Genomic DNA, 17,853 nt, shown 5'->3' with positions numbered 1-17,853 from the left:
CATCTTAGCTACTTATCAATTCTGTTAGCAGATGCCAAGATCTCAGTACACTTGCAGTGCCCTTTTTTTGTTGTGTTCCTGTAAAAGCATTCAGTATTGAATTTTGCAAAATGGGGGAAGATTCACTGTGGGCTCAGAGCCTGGCTGGCACATAGCATGCTGCTCTAGCTCTCCTCACAGCTGTTGTAGTTCTGCTTTCTGCAACAGAGCCATGTTTTTTTAAGTAGTGTGGATAGACTAACAAAAAATGAAGATTCACATAAGTATGTATGTTTCAGGCAAATGTGTGTATCTAAAAAAGCACCACAGAGAGAATTTGCTCAGATATATAATATGATTTTAAAGTTTTCTGATACTTATGTGGACATTACCCAGTCAGGCAAACTGCTAGTTCTTTCTTGCACCATTTTGCAAAAACACAGGAGTAGCCTTTTATCAACGGATTTCCTTTAATGCACCTGAAGATGCCTTTGTTTTGTTTGTACAGTCTCATGGCATTACAGTCTTTGCATCTTAATGTTTAACAAAAAGCATCAAGAATAGGTTTGGTTTTTTTTTGCCAGGTTCATGGCATTTTTTCTTTCATAATGAAGAAGAAGTTCTGTAAAGCCACTTTTTTTAGCAATGCTGTTGCTGCTTAGGAAGATACGAGAAAGTACAAATATTCACAGGAATTAAAAAAACCCAAGGAAGCCAAGTGGCTTCAATTTCCAGTGAAAGGAACACTCTAGGTTTTGTTTCAGTTCTTGGCAAATAAGGTTGTTTTATTTGAATGAATGGGTCCTTCTTATATAGCTTTTTCACACACACACCCTGATGCATGTTTATCATCTCCTAGGATATCCACAACCTGGAAGTAGCTTTGCATGTTAGCTGTGGATTCAGTCCCACCACTGCAGCCTGTGAATTCCCCAAGATGTTTTCTTTATGAGTAGCTAGATACAACTTTTCTAAGTGACTCACAGATGGCCTCAGTTGTTCTGTTCCTGGAGCTACTGTACCCTTTGCCCTGTTTTGTTCCATTTAACACTGTTCACTCTGCGAGAACCAAAACCAAGAAGAATTTATGTCACTTCCAGTATGGAAATGAAAAAATCAGATCTAGCAAAATAAGATCAGTTATATTACTTTGAGCTTAAAAAAAATAAATAGACTGAGTTGGAAATCTTTCTCTTTTGTTACGATTTTTTGGAACTTCTTCGAAAAAGTGGAGGGAGGGGAATCATGTAAATGTCCTTTATAGTCAAGTAAAGTGGCCAAATATTTTAGTACTTATTTTTTATTCTAGGTCAGTTTTATTCTTGAGGTTAAAGGTGTTTCTTCAACTGTTCAGGGTAGCTGAATGCCCTGGAACACAAAGTGGAGTAATGCAAACATGCATGGAGTATTTCTAAAAAGGCTGTCATGTGTCCTTGATAGATGTCAAGGTGCTGGTTGTGAAGCTTCACTTATTCCTGGCAGTTTGGGCAGCCATTCTTGCTGTGGTTCTACTCACACTATCAGCCCCTTTCTTTTTTCCTCTCTCTGAGCACTGATGGTGTGATGATACAGAGCTGGCACATCTGAGAACTCAGACCTTTCCTCTCAGGTCCATATTGGGTTTTAAACACATCATTCTCATCGTGTAACAGGAGAGGGGAAGACAGCCTACAGTTGAAGCACTTTACCACAGCAGGGCACGAGCTCTGTGCTGCTACACCTACCCTACAGAGAACATATAGAAGCATAGAAGCATTTGCAGGTGGAGGTGTTGATTCATAACCCTTGTGAGGACTATCCTGTGGATTAGCCTCCACATTGGACAAAGCCACCCCCAGCAAGGAGACATGACCCATATGGCTTTGTAAAATAGAAGAAATTTTAACTTTGATTCTCTGTGAGTGATGTTTTGAGTAACTGAGACTTAGAGATAAACACTTCTTAAATATCAGCAAATTGAGTTACAATAACACTTTGTTTCATCTGGGATTGCTCAAGTGCAGAAGCTGGTAGCCAACAGCTGAGGTGTGTGTTACCCAAATTCTTCCAAGAAAGGTTTGTGGCCTTGTCTCTTTTGCCCCTTAAAAAAAATTGCCTTTTTGTGACGAGGCAGCAGCAGCAATGTGCCTCACTGAAATAATCTTTATTCCACAAGAGCATGTGAACCTGAATGTCTTGACATCCCTTAATTTTTTTGGAGAGGGCCATTGTAGTGTTTCATTCCATGACCTCTAGAGATGCATAGTATTCTGTCCTGTTTCTATAGTAAGTGGGAATATGTACTAAGAGCAGCTCATGTTTTGTTCTTCAGCTGGCTCTGATCCAGTGGCTCATTTGTTGAAGATCTCTCCAACTTGAGCTGCTTGAGGGTCAAATTAAAACCAGCAGTCAAATTCTGTGTTTCTGTAGAACAGTAGTGAAGTATTTATGCTCATTACCATTTTCTTGGAGTTTTTTTTCTGAGCTCTCACAGCCCTGAGTCACTTTGATGGTAGTGGTTAGCCTCTTCTGTTAAATATCTCTTTTTCTGTGCTACAGAGTGCCAGCTTGCCAGCTAGACAGGTTTCTCATGGAGCCTGAAGCTTGTGCTTTGCAGCTGCTCTTGCAAAGACCTCTCCCTGCAGGCTCCAGGCAAACGTTAATGCAGGCTATTCTGCTGCCATCAGAAGAAGTCATGCGACCTGTGAGTGGCACAGTAAACCCCAGGTGCCCTGTGGGTTCAGGTTATGAGCCAGGTGAATAGCACAGGGCCTATTCCTTGCCCAGAGGCTGTAGGTTATAGTGATACAGCTATTAAGCATGAAGGCATCATCTCTAGCACATGAAATCTTTGGGCTGCAAAGGTATTCTGGGTAAGTGTGACTGTTCTCTTCCTCTGTGCTTACATGATTCCTCAGGCAAATACTTTTGGTCCCTGTCAGAGGCAGGGCAATAGATACTGATTTTATTGGACCGACGTTGCTGTTCTTTTATTCTACACCTGCTGCACACTTGGAAGGTTGACAAGAGAGAAAAAGTCTTCTTTGTGGCTCTTGGGCACCCTATTGGTTTGGTAAAGAAGACTATAAAATAAGTACACATGGCGATATTTTGTCAAAGTAATAGTTTTGCATTTCTTATAGTTGATTTAGGCTGAAATCATTAATTCACCAGATAACCTAGCATGAGTGCACATGAACCAGAGCAATCATTCTTTTGCTCCCGTTCAAAGCAGACTGTACCTGAGTCTTGCATGTGACATATGCTACACAAACACAACAGAAGCATGATAACAAACCAACAGAGAAACTGAGGGCCATTTGCAGCATTTACGCTTTCAGGCTATTGGACTGTATTGTCCTGGGGCCACAGGGAAACCTGAATAGCTTGGACCCCTCCTTTTCCCTTTGCTGCACTTGGAGAGCAATGCAGTGCAATCTGGGTATTCCCCGCGGCAGCTATGGGCTGAGAATTGTGATGTCAAAGGCAGAGAAATTCCTACTGTGTGTTTGTAGTCTATGCAAGTGGCTGTGACACATCTGTGTGCTTTGAAAAATGTTCATACAATAGAGATTCACTATTAATCATCACCTAGTATTTCAACTCTTTTTTGCAGCTCATTTGCTGCAGTGATGGCAACTTTTGCAAACTTTATGTTGGTCCCAGCATTCAGGACAACATGTTTGCCAAGTACAAGCTATGCTTCTACAAATAAGTGCTTTCATTGCATACTGTATAAACCTGAGTACTCACTGAGTTCTCACTGACCATTACCTCTACTCACTACTACCTGTACAAAAAGGATCTTCATGTGCACTGTTGCATATACCAGCTGACCTTGGAATACTGATCTTTTTGGCACTTCCATACTCCATGTACAGAGCTCCGCTACTTTGTGTTCATTAAATCAGATCCTGTCATTTACTGCTAGCCTTTTAAGTACAAAGTGTAGAGCTTCTGAGAGTTTCCCAGTGCCTCTTCCAGCTGTCCTAACTTCCAGGTTTACTTACATTTTAATTATATACTTCAGAGTTAACTTGTTAGATACCCTGTCTTTTTTCAACTCGTTCCATTGCAGCTGCCTACTGGTAACATTTCGTCTCAGTTACAATCCTGAAAATGCATTCAGGACAGTAAACAATGTAATGAAAATGTTTCAATTTAAATGTTTTCTTCCATCTTAACAACTTTGTCACCAGTTTGGTTTGCTTCAGGGTGAGGCAGAAAAAAAAAAAGGAGATCTTCAGCTACAGCAGAGACTTCAGAATTCAGTGTTTATTACTTTTACCTAGTCTAACAGTTGTCTTGTTAATTTTTAAGACTGAAGTAGTGTCCTTGCTGAATGAGGAGATTTTGGAAAGGGGAGGAGGAAGTGGGCAGCATACAATGAGTGGATGGAATCTAAACATATTGGTATGCTGGTGGCATCCTTCATTATAAAAAAATGGTCAGGGAGCCTGACTCTTATTAACACAATGTCCCCCTTATACTATTCTGCCGGTAAATGAGTGTGGATCGGAATCGGACTCCTTTGGAGTCCATTTGGATGGATGAGGGTTAGTGTTTCTTTAGGGAGAGAAGTGCAGCAGGCAGAGGTCCTGTGGTTGGCTGTGTCAGCTTCCATGTGCATCTAGGAAATTATCTTTATAGTAACATGGGAAACTAAATCCTCCCAGAGAACAGGTGGAACTTAATCCTGGCCTTTAGCTCCTCAATTAACCTTGGCACTGTAAAACACTGGGCTTTGGATGAGGGAAATGTCTTATAGTGGTTTTTAAATAGGGGATGCAATATCAGTGTTTTAGTAGAGTGCTGCTTCCAGGCAACATTGGCAAGACTTAAAAAAAAAAAAGGTAACAGAAAAGAGCCCCAGCTAATAAGGTCTGAACTTGCTCTAGAGAAGATATTGACCAGGACCAATTCTTCTAGATAGGTGTTAGCTACAAAAAGGTTATTGGAGAAGGAGTGTAAGGAACTGAAATTTCAGAGTGTGCCTTTAGCTTCACTTCATATGTACCTGACTGTGTTGGCTGGTGAGTGTGGAAAGCACAAAAGGTACAACAAAAATATTATGCTGATGCTAGTAAGAAAACTGTCTATGCGTAGTGGTAGTTATGGACATGTGCTTTATGCTGAACTGATGAAACCTTTTCACACAGACTGAGGGAGGGGTTCATGTACATTCATGTTGATGTATGTTCATATGTTCCTGGTTTGGTATATAGCCTGTCAGCTACATGCAGAGAAGTACCTTTCCTAACTGTGAAAACAAAATAGTTTTCTACTTTGTTTAAAAAAAAAAAAAAAAAAAAAAAGATGTTTAATAGATTTTTTCCCAATATAGTCAGAGTTTGGTCACTTACAAAACAAATACATAGATTTAAAAAAAATATTTCATGGCCTCACTGCTTATGAGTCACCTTTTGAATTGTGACTGTAGCTCTGACACATTTCTGTTGTTTAATTTCACTAACAGGGGTGGCTAATAATGCAAAATAGGTCTGCAATCCTAAAGAAGGAAAAACAAGAAAAGTGAATTTTGATTGATTTTTTATGATTCCTGCATCCAGGCTCAGGAGATTTGGTTTTCCTTTCCTGCAAAATGTTTTGTGGTTATTTGTGTAGATTTTTGTCTATTTGAGCAGTACTACAGGTTGTTGGATATTCCTTATACTAGCATCACCTTGACTGTTACTTCATGAAGAAAATTACATTTTCTTCATTTAAAGATGGAATTCAAGGATCATTTTGTAAAGAAGTGAAGTATGTGGCACTTCGGATTGAACAAATTACCTCTCTAAACCATGAGTCATGCAAAACTCTTAGCACAGAAGGTGAATGCTATATTATGGGAAAGTAGTAGGAAATACAGTAATGTGCCAGGTCTGCAGTGATTAAGGTCTTGGGTGTGGATCAGGGAGACTGTAGCCAGAGGCCTGATAGACCAAGTGAACCTCTTGCAACTCATTCAGTGAGCCCAATGAGAAATAAAGGTAATAGTTTGAAATACGGAGGGGATTGCTTTTTATTAAAAAAAGGTAAGGTCAAAGACTGCCTTCATTGTTGGTGAAGGCTGGGCTAAGAGAGAAGTGATAGAGAAGAGCAAGGGAGGGGTGAAAAAAAGGGAAAAGAGAAACCAGGAGGAGAGATTTTCAGGTCCAAGTGAGAAGGCTAGAAGAGGTGAGCACATAGGCAATTTCTTAAAAAGAGATGAGGAAAAAGGAAAAAGTTGTGGTACAGGTAAAGAAAACATTGTCACATAACTGGAGGAAGCAAGCCAAAGAAGGCAAAAATCACACCTTTTTCCAGTTTTGTACTAGAAGGTTTGGTTCTGAGTAGTAAGAGAAAAGCAGGGTGGGACTAAGATAGGAATCCAGAGTTGTGGAGAAGCTGATGGGACTGAAGATGTGATATTTAATTATGATAAAAAAGCTTACTTCCCTCAGTTGGATGAATGGCAGAAACAGGGGTAGTGTGACTTCTTGTTCATCTGGGAGGGTGGGGGAAGCCCTAAGCTGGCTTTGAAAGTGTGTCTGCTGGCTGTGATGGAGGGGAGCAAAAAAGTCAGTGGGAAAATGAAGGAAGAAAAAATGAATTGGTAACTCTATCTGATGAAAGCAAGAGAAAAGATTAGGGGAGGACTGAGAGCTGTGGAGAGCTCTGATGAGCTCTGATGAAATGAGAGAAAGGTCAGATTGTGTGTCCAAGAGCTACAGCGTGAGAGTTTGTTCTATCTCAGTCCAGTATTTGGAATTAATCCTTTACAGGCATCCAAGTATCGTGCAAAGGTTTCCAGGCCTAGTTTAGTCACGATAACTGGGACCAGGAGCTCTCTGAGCTTGGAAAGCTAACTTTTCTCTCCTTTCTAACTGCTACTGACCTACAGTCAAGCTCTTGCAGTCAGTGAAACTTTATGATTGTCAGGCTGGTTTGTTAGTGTGGAATTAGGTATGTATGTTTCAAAATATGTTGTATGTTTCAAAATAATATGGGACTGGATAAAGAAATCTATGCTTCTCTTGCAAGAGATGTCCTGTTCCTTAGCTAAGTAACAATTTTGTGCAGTGACCACTCTTTTAAAGTTCCCCTCACTAAGTCCCCATGCTCTTAACTCCTGTGCACCTTTTTAAGAAAACAAAACAAAACAAAACAAACAATCAAACAAAGAAAATACTTGAACTTGTCATGAGGCAAAGCCAGACCAGTGACACTGAAAACTAAACAGCCAGGGCCAAGAAATGTGTTTCTTGTACATCAACCGCTACAGCATCAAAGGAAGAAAGATGGGAAAGCTACCTTTGCAAAGGTCTGTACAGAGGCACTCAGCTTGACCTCTGGTCAGGACATCTCTGTCCTGGAAAGAATCATAGAATTTTCAGGCTTGGAAGGACCTTTAAGATCACCTCATTCCAACCCCCTTACATGAGCAGGGATACCTCCCACTAGATCAGATTTCTCAGAGCCCTGTCCATCCTGGCCTTAAAAACTTATAGGGATGGGGCTTCCATCACCTCTCTGGGCAACCCGTTCCAGTGAATTTTATTTAATGGGACCTGTGCTCTTTACATGTGGTCACAAAACTGAATGTGAACACATCAAAGCATACAGTAACAAATAGAAGCAGCAGCCAGTCTTTCCCTGCGTATTTTAATTTCAGTGTGTGTGATATTTACAATTAAAATAATTAATTCAAGAGGAGGCCTCTCACACTGATCCTGTGCAAGTAATCAGAAGCAGCTGATCAGAACTGTGGATCATCTCTGTTAAATCAGATAGATGGCTGGTTGTGTCGTGATGATGATTACTGCAGAGTTCAGCCAGCAGTGAGACTAAATGTCTTTGCCCTAGCCTGGCTGCTGTCTCCTATTGTTTTTCAGCACTGACAGTACCCTTGATGGAAATATGAGCTACCAGCCAGTGCAGAATAAGCACTGTGGTAGACTCCACAGATACTTCATTTGTAGTATGCATAGAAGAAGAGAATTTTGCCCTTGGCCTGAAAGTTACAGACTTATGGGTAGGTTTGTATACAGCTCATTTAAAAAAAAAAAGATCACAGATCCTCTCTGATGTTAGGTGGCTTTAATAGTTACAGGCAAGACTGAAGACTTTTACTACAGAGGAACATTCCACTGCATTTTACTTTTCCTTGATTTTCTATAATATCTATGTAAAAGCCATAGGATTTAAGACAAGTTCATAAACAAAACTGGGAAAAATTTTATCTCTTTGAAATGTAAGTGTAATAAGATATTTCATTAGGGTCAGGGTTTTTTTGTTGTTGTTGGGTTTTTTTGTCAGAAAGAATTAATCTGTAGGTCTTTGAGTTCATTACCTGCTCATTACCTGTATCCTATGGAACTGACAGTGGTAGAGTGAAAATGTACCCTGAAAAATAGCATTATGAATGATTCTCCTCTTCCATTATGGTACCATGTAATTCCTGATGTGAAGCTGCCCATCACCAGATTCTTGCTAAACTTACTTTGCAGTAATTTGGCATTTTGGAACTAGCACTGAAGATGTATTGCTTTTTGGCTTATAGTGTAGGTTTGCATGTTGTCCTTCACATCCATTTCTCATCCACAGCTCATCCATTTCTCCCTTAAATAAATGAGTGTCCTTATAATTGCCTTGATTGCATGTTCCTTACCTGGTCTCTTTCAATCTTTTTTGGATGTTTTTTTTGACTGCCATACAAAAAGGTAAATTTCCAGGGTGAGCAAAGTTTAGGGCAAAAGGGATCATCTCATTAATTCAGTAATCATTAAGCACAGAAGCAGCACTGTTAGTCTAATGGGTATTTGTATCCCACTGCTACAGAAGGTATCTGAATTTAATTGCAAGAGTAGTAATTCTCACCTTTGTCAATGTTACTGTTCTTCTTGAAAAGGAGGGTATATCTTAGGAAGATTTCTAATCTCTAGACAGTGGAAAGCATTTAGTAATTAAATAGACAATTAGAGGGAATTTAAATGAATGGATATTTTGAAAATGGACAAATTCCTACATGTATGAATACACTGCCTTTGACAGCACTGACTACTCCTTTATGCATATACAGCCTATAGATTTCTGCCAGGGACAGAATTTGCTGCATTTATTTCTTCCTGTAGTGGAAGGTAAACAGAAAAATCTTTTCATATTTCCACTTTGTTGGTATATGAGTCTTTCTTTAACAGCATCTTTCTGAGAGAAAATGCTTACAGTCAGTGATCATGATGTGTAATCTCTGAGTTGTTGCCTAAATGTACTTCATATTGTCTTGGATGAATTTGCTGTTTCATTGCATGAATAGTTTGTAAATGTGCTGGTTTTGGGGAAGCCTGAAGAAAAATCCACTTTATGTCCAAGGAACTGGAGTCAGGAGCATGCTGTTGGAGCTCATTAATTATTCAGGATAGTTGGTGTCAGTTTCCCCTCTTTCCTTTCACAAGGCAAATCTGATCAATACTTTTGTTTCAAGGTCAGAACTGCTGCTTGGTCTCTGTCCTTCTCACAACCCTGGCCCAACCATAGGAGTGGTTTTAAGGAGTTATTTACTAGCTTAATCAACATTGCCATCAATAACTTTCAGCATAGTCAGACTTTATCAATAAGCTGTTTTATTTCAGGAGAGGGCTCTGCCCTAATTTAATAGAGGGGTGCTGAGCTTGTGAATGGCTTCATGTCAGTCATGAGAGGGCCTTTTTCCCTCCCTTCCTATCTCCAGTAGTTCTGTGGTTGCATTGTGGATTGGAAAGCTGTGGTGTAGCTGGTGTAGCATATCTGAGATATTTGATTTTGCAAGATTTGTAATATAAAGTTGAGTTTGAGAAAATTAAGTTTCTGTATTTGCAAGGGAAAGGATATTTCAACTGCTTGCGCAATGATACTTTTTAATGTGCTTTGGCAATTAGTGAAGTGAAAGGTATATTTTTTAAAAAATATTATTTTATTGTGTACTGTCCTTTATGAGATCTGTTCAGTGTAAGCTAAGTAAACTTGTTACAAACTCAGTAACTACCCTTACTTCCTGAAGTTAAATTTTAAATCCTAAAGGTAGTACCAGATTCAGTATTTTAATTTCAGGAGAGGAAAGTATTTCTTAAATAGGGGTAGGAACCTTTGTCCCCTTAAAATACTTTTCCTATTTTGAAAAATATCATAAGCAGTCACTCACAAATATAGAAGAATATCTTAATATCTTTTGTTTGGATCCTGTTAGAATATTCTTTCAGCCAACCATTTTCTTTCTGAGTAGGGTGCTTAAAATACAGGTTTGATGCTTTGTCGAAAGACAAGCAAGGCTGTCTATCCTTACTTAAGTACTTCAGTTTTCACATAGACATAATATTTTTGAACAGAGTCTATTTTTAAAATTTAAATTCTATAGTTTAAAAGTGATACTTGAGATCTGTTAACTTAAGTAGAATGGGCTGGATTTATTTATAGAAGCTAAAAGAGTTGGTCCAGTATAATTTTTATGTTGGCTGAAAAATAACAAATGAGATTTAGGTCATAATCTCTTACTTCTGCTTCTTAGGAGAATGGCAGGGTAAAGGTCTGAAGTCAGGACAGATTTTGAAGTTATCTTAATGATTTCAGGAGCAAGCTCTTGGATGTCAACTTTTCTTGTAGAACATTTAATCGTTCTTGAACACAATGGATCCTAACATGCTGGGATCTTTATCCCCAGTCAGTCAAACAGTGTCTACAATTAACTTTGTGCATTTTACTGACATCATATTTAGTATTAATCAAATCAGTTTTATATATGTTCTGTTGATTTTATGCTTTCATAAATGCTAGTAATAGAAAATCTATTTCTACTGCTTTTTTTGTGTATGGCACTAGTACTTTAATGTTAATGTAATTTCCAAGGCAAAAGCTTTCAGTCACTTTTGTGAAATATGTTCAAATATGTTGAAGAAAATTTGTAGATATGTGTATATAAATATGCAGCTACACAAAGTAGCCATGTATGTAGTAGTTGTATGCCATTCAAGTGGCATAATTTAAGTAGACAATTTAAATTGAACTGTCCAGATGGCTTCAGTTTTCTTTTACATTTTTTTAATTTTTAGATGCTTGTCCCTACACTGAATTCATAATGTATGTCCACATATCCATTGCCTTCACATGTGGAATAGATTTTTTTATGCTGCAAAGGATGTTTAGTTCTGACACTTGAAGACTCGAGGCAGAGTGGCTTGAACTTGCAAATCTTCTGTTTGTGTTCATTGCGTTGCCTTATGCTGAACTACCTTGGACTGGAACAGAAAGAGATGTGGAAAGTTACTCTGCTACATAGGTATCTCCTGCCTCAGAGGAAGCAGTGAGGAAATACCAGTGCCTTTGGCACAACAGATGGCAATCTGCAGAAGCTTTAGGCAGTGCAAGTTGGTTAGAAGTTAATTTCAGTACTAATAGTAACTAGTAGGACCAGATGCTGATTAACTTGTTTTCATGTTAGGTCTTCTGAGGATTCTTTAATGCAGTGAATTACTCACTAGGTGTTAATGTATTGAGGGTTTGGGGTTTTTTTTATGTGATCCCCAACAAAAGCAGAAGCCCCTGACAAAACCACAAACCACCAGCAAAAAATTGTTCCATGCGGTATGACCAAGTATTGACCCTTTACTTCAGTGGGGGCTATCTGTACACTAAGTTTGTCTTCACAAGACAAAGACATACACAAAGAACTATTTGGCCAGTGACTGTGGAATATGTCCTCACTGCTTATCATAAAGCATAATATTACATTTTTTTCCTAAATATTTTGAAGCCATGTATGTTTTTATAGCTATAAAAGACATGTACAAGCTGCCTCTGGTAGAGTCCAGTCCAAACAATATCAGTTAGTTGTGACAGCTCTCCTTATGGTATAGATTGTTAACTGAAAAATGTGAACTGGGAACAATCTAGAAGTATCCCAATGATGTTCTGTTCCTACAGAGTAGGATGGAAAAATTAAAGCAGTTGGTGAAAAATAAATATATCTTAAAAAAAACAAAACAAAACAAGCCAAACAAATGAAAATGTAGAACTGGCAGTTGCAAACCAAACCTTTGACAATTGCATTAATGGCAATGCATTCCATTCCAGTTCATGGTGAAGTAAAAGGAGCTGGTCTGGTAGATCAAATATGGCTTTCAATGCAAGACTACGACAATGAAGGTGAGATGATAAAGCTATTCAGACTCCTAACATATAAAAAGCAAATACTGTTTTGTTTCTTAATATATCTAGTGAATTTACAGAAATATTTGTTCCTAGAACAGATGTAATTATGAATTACTACATTTGTTTTCAGTTATATATCTAAGATGTATCTATTATGTATAAGCATATGTACTTGTATACCTGCTTTCTGGTCAAAAAATTATGTGTATGCAGTCAAAATTGTCAATAAGTAATGATGCATCATAGGCACTCATATGAATCTGGGAAATTGTTTTTGTAGAAATGTCGAGGCTTTGAACGGGGCTTGAAAAAGGATTTTGTTGTATTGCAATATTTGATAAATTGGGATAGACTGGATAATAATGTGAGAATGTAACTAGCAACCTTGATTTGCTCCTTAAACATTCATTGTGAAGCACTTGGTAAGAACCCATTTGATCTAAGTGAACCTAGCTGTATATCTAGGGAAAAGTCCCAAATATCATGTTTAGACTAGTGTTTTTAGATGAGTGGGTTTTCATTCTCCTTTTTTTATTTTATTTTATTTTATTTTATTTTATTTTATTTTATTTTATTTTTATTTATTTATTTATTTATTTTTAATTTCGCTAACGTGTTTTCAATCATCACCTTATTTTCCAGTCCAGACAAGAGTAAAATCACATGAGCTCTTAAGTACCTGTTAACACATTTTTCAGACAGAATGTCAAAAATTGCTTTCTCTTTCATCAATATTGACTCATGGCACCAAGCCTAAATAGTTAGAACTGGCCAAATACCAGGTTTTTGAGTCCCTCATTAAAAATAATAAAAAATAAAAGTAAAACAAAATATTTTGAAAATTATTTAACCAGTTGCAGTACTAGCATGCATTTTACATAACTGACTCATCTCTTCCATTGTACTTCAGATAATCAGAAATAACCCAGTTCTGTATTACCTGCTAAGCAGTCTCCCTAGAGAGTAAGCACAGTGTGTGGTTTGCATGTACTATACAATTTCCCTTGGTTCTGAGGCAAAACACAGCAGTATTTGAGACTACCACTATGCCATCAAACCAAATGGGTCTAGAGTACATCCTTTGGCCCACAGGGAAAGGCATAGATCATGTCCATAAGTTTTAAACTCTTTTCTCCCTCATCTCTTAAAGTCCTTATACATAAGGTAGCTTTATACATACTGTGTATTGCAAATAATTCCTGACCTATGCTCTCCTTTGAGCTGTACTGTCATATCGTCTGGGAGAGTGCTATTTATCTCCTGTGGATAAAATAATTATGGACAAAAAAAGAAGAAAACCCTTACTCAAGCCTGAGCTGTGGCCTTTTACTAATTTACTGACACAGATGTGTGCTGAGCTTCTTTGTCTTTGAAATCTTTAGTTTAATAGATGGGCCTGGAAGCAACCAGTCTTGCAAGTCAGTTTTCTTTGTGGAAGCAGGGGAGGATGAGATGGGAACCCTGTCTCATGACAGGGAAGTCAGGTGTTAAACTGATTATTTCTGCAGTGTCAACAGCACAAGTGGAGACCATGCTTTGGCTAACGGTGACACCATTGTGGCCAAAACATTGCTGTGTTCCAGGGACTCCTGACCTGCAATTGTTGCAGGCTGGGACCTATTTGGTTACTGGAGCCCAAAGGCAGTAAGTCATTCTGTTTGTCTGATCATGGAAGAGTTGAGCATGTTGGTTTGGCTACTTATTGATTGAAAATGCAAGGAAATTTGGCTGTGAAGACTAAGGACTCTGGACAGGGCCTTTAGGAGAAGTTGATATCAAGAAAAGCATCAATCTCTCTTCTTTCAGAAGACGTATCTCTTATTTCCAGTGCATTTCAAACATTTTGTTAGTGTGGCTACAGGACCATTATTTCTGTGGAAAGAAGGCAATGCTACAGAAGTAACTGTGCAATAACACCCTTCCTTTCCTGATTCTGTCCCTAGAGTGAGAGTGGTTTTCTTCAGGTGAAAAATAGGGGATGGGTTTGTTCCATGTACTCAGCACAGAACATGTACTTTTCTATGGCTTTTCACACAGCTTGGAAAATTATGTTTCTTGTGTATCAGTAGCAGCAGACCACTAAGATACAAATAGGATATTATAGCATGTATATAGCCTACCGGCTGCCAGACATGGATGAGAAACACAGTAGCACAAGTTGTAGGACCACAATTTCAAGTAACAGAACACTTTGTTTCGCTTACTAGCTGCACAGAGTAGTCACAGCAATATGCAACTAAACATTGTATCCATTATAGACTCATGACTAACATTTCATCTTAATTAAGTTTATAAATACATAGTATGGGTTACTAAAATTGTTTACTTTTTCCTGTAAAGTCAATGAATCTTCAGATGGAGCTTTTTGACATTAATTCAGGTGCAGTTTAGCCGAAAAATACAGTATATATTTTGTTCTGTCAAAAAGGTGGTGTAAGAGGTAGTAAAAGCAGATTGTGGAAAATTTCCTTTCTTCAAAAGACCATTTTCCTTCTTGATTCCTTTGTGTGTCTTATAAATAGTTCTCCATTGACTGGAGAACCATTTTGTGTCCATATAAAACTGAGAATAGAGTGAAGAAAATCATAGTCAACGTAGAATAAGCACACGTTTTACTTACTTTAGCTCCAGGCAGCTGTGATTCATAAGATTCAAACTGCTGCATTTAGTACTATGTTTGAAGAAGTTACCAACTAAGTTTGGCTGCCCAGGGAGGTGGTCTAGTCACCATGCCTGAGGTATTTAAGAAATGTTTAGATGTGGTGCTTCAGAATATGGTTTAGGGATTGTGATAGTTGTATTATCATTGGGCTCAATGATCTTGAAGGTCTTTTCCAGCCTTAATGATTCTTTGATTCTGTATTGTTCATTATTTTCCTTTAAAATATTGTCCATCTTCTGTGTTCGAGAGGAATCACAAGGCCATTCACAGCCATGCTGTGTCTTTGGTGTGATCCCAGCTTACAGCAGTATCTGGCGAGAAAGAAAAGCCCCCAGAGCCTTGGAAGAGGTGCGGAGTATGTGTGTATATATATGCATATATATACATACACATATATATATGAAGTATATATATATATACTTCAGGTTGTCTACAAAAGTGTGCCAGACTTTGAATTGGCTTTTCAGGAATGTAAATACAAACCATGAGGTTCATGAAGAAATATCTCTTGCCTTATATTCAAAGCTCATGTGTTACTGTGAAGAAGGACAAATGTAAACAAGATCCAGTGGAAGGCAAGTGTAAGATTGTCTCTTACCTGTGCTGTAACATTAGACCTTGGGGTAAGAGATAACTAGCAAGGCTTTTGGGTTATTTTGGGTTTTTTCTTATGGAGTTATATCTTAATTTTCATATCAGGAGAGAATTTATACAGTGAAATACTTGAGCCAACACTGTATCAAAATGGGGCAGTTATCTTTTGCCCTGACACTTTAGAAGTCTGCGCAGGATGGAGGAAGAACATATGCAGAGAAATGATGAAGTAATGTTCATGGAACAAAACAGTAACTGGGCTTGCTGGAATACGACCCGTGGATGCTTGCTGTGAGTCCATTATTCAGCACACACAGATCATGTTTTTAAGAGACATTGTTAATCACCATGTGGAAGTGTTTGGATAGTAGTGACTGTAAAGGAAGGTAGTTTAATCAAGTAAGAAAAAAGGAATAGTTTTACTAGAGACACTCTGCGTTTAGATTATGCATCTTGTAAGAAGCACTTGGACTACACAGGTAAAATGTCAGAGAAAGGAAGCTGGAGAATTGCTTGCTTAGTGCTAAAATACCTATGATGATCAAAGAGTTAATATTGTTGTAAAGTAATAGTAAGCAATATAATCCCATTATAAATGTACATATATATTATATAGTTCCATAGTTCTTACTGTACAGGAATGAAGAACCTTTTTTCCCTTATTTATATATGAAAACTAGTTTGCCAGTCCTTGTCAAAAGGCCATATACTGAAAATGTGAAATAACTATTGATTCTTGGAATTGTGCAAAGTAATGTGATGACAGAGTTGGCTTCAATATTCAGGTAGAGGCAGAATGGTTTCAAAGTTGAGACTGATTCTCTTTTTCAAAGGGGTAAGACATAATTATGCCGTGTCCTTCATGTGATTTGATCTTCTTTCTTGTGGCTGAAAAGTGACACTTACCAAAGTTTATCTGTATAGTAGCATTTCTCTATTTTACATGCATACCAATGAGTGTATTAAGCTAAAATACTAGGGATGTCATAAGGTAAACAGCCTTCTTTCTTAACAGTTTTGATTTATCAAGTACTTGCAGAAAGCTTTGAGAAAGCATTCCTTGATATATTATTGAATGCTCAGGCATTGTGTTTCCTGCAGATGAGGTGTAGAATAACCTGCAGATGTCACATGTTTTAAAATGTGTTTATAGACTGTAATTGCTACACATTTTCCTATGAATTAGATTTCTATAAATGTGTATTTTCTGTGCTTCTATGGGGAGCTATGGTTACTCTAGAGTTCTGTTTCTGGGTTTGAACTGTTGCTTATTTATGGTCTCTTTTTTTTTTCACTTTAAACTGTCCCTGAATTAGAAGCTGTGCAAAATATATGCACTGACTATCTCCAAGCACTATGCAAAATTTAAACTCTATCTCTGAGCACTAGTGGTTTGAGATTAAGCTTTTAATGTCTTTGAATCTCACTAATCAATAACAAGCAAGACAACTACAGCATCAGCATCAGTATTGTAAAAACAAACATCTGTTGGATGTTGTGCTGAAAGAAATGAGTGTAACAACTGTTCTTAAGAAAGATTCAGTATTTCCTCCTCAAGAGTGCTGAGCAAAAATATTTCATTTTCTGCTTCCAGCTTGGAAAATTAGTACCTCCTCCAATGTATCTTGCTGGGAAATAAAATAAAAGCTCCTTATCAGGCTAAGGAAAAACTGATTAAGATATTAAATGATCCTTGTTAGCAACATAGAGGACTGTTACCCCAAAATATTGTTGTCCTCTAAAAAGCTGAGTAGACAGGGCAAGTTATAGTGTCTCTTGGTTCTAACTTCTTTTACTCTGAGAACAGTTTAATAGGACTCTACACTAAAGTACATATAATTCTATTTGACCCTCTTTCTCATTTTATGAAGTTGTAGATCAATGAAACAAGCTACTAAACAGACTGACTGCTGCCTGCAACACTAATGTTAATGGCTCCAATTTTATTAAGCTCATTTTGAAATCTCATTCAGGTGGCAGCATCCATAAAATGGCAAACTCTTTCCTTATCTGTGGAGTATAAATCTAAACATTAGAGGAAGAGCTAGTGGAAAAGTGGAACTTTCTAAAACATTGCAATATTTTGAGGAATTGTAAAGGAGACCATAATTTTTGAGTTAATAAAACCAGTCTTGAGGTTAATACAATACCATATTGTGATCTGCCTTTCCATTGTTGTAAGCAACTGGAAAACAAAAGTGTCAAGACTCTTGACCCTCTAGATGTAAAACTTCATGGGGTAGCCTGTTGAATCTTTTCAGATATTAGTTTTTCCAATTACTAAGTAAACTAGGTAAACTAAGTTACTGGAAAATCTGATCTGAAAAGAGAGACTAACATGAAATTCAGATACAGAATTTTCTCAGAATTTTGCCAAGTGCCATGTGAGTATATTCATTACAGGAAACTTTTCTTGCCTCTGAAAGAGTTTAGGTCATGTTTGTAATGATCAAGAAAGTTTACCTGCAGACCTC

At 37.7% G+C, this 17,853-nt stretch overlaps 1 protein-coding gene across 4 annotated transcripts in view; it reads left to right on the top strand.

Moving 5' to 3' along the window:
- Positions 1-17,853, top strand: part of NTRK2 (neurotrophic receptor tyrosine kinase 2) — a 206,746-nt gene that overhangs the window by 68,199 nt on the left and 120,694 nt on the right. For 2 of the 4 annotated variants that reach the window (XM_030466981.1, XM_030466985.1), the window contains exon 12: positions 12,046-12,117. The exons of the other annotated variants lie outside the window; for them this stretch is intronic. In XM_030466981.1, the coding sequence (XP_030322841.1) occupies positions 12,046-12,117 (72 nt within the window). The remainder of the gene's footprint in view (positions 1-12,045; positions 12,118-17,853) is intronic. 4 annotated transcript variants of the gene reach the window in all.

The sequence above is a fragment of the Calypte anna genome, chromosome Z (assembly GCF_003957555.1).
Source record: "Calypte anna isolate BGI_N300 chromosome Z, bCalAnn1_v1.p, whole genome shotgun sequence".
Taxonomy (NCBI): domain Eukaryota; kingdom Metazoa; phylum Chordata; class Aves; order Apodiformes; family Trochilidae; genus Calypte; species Calypte anna.
This window is presented reverse-complemented; position numbering and strand designations above follow the sequence as displayed.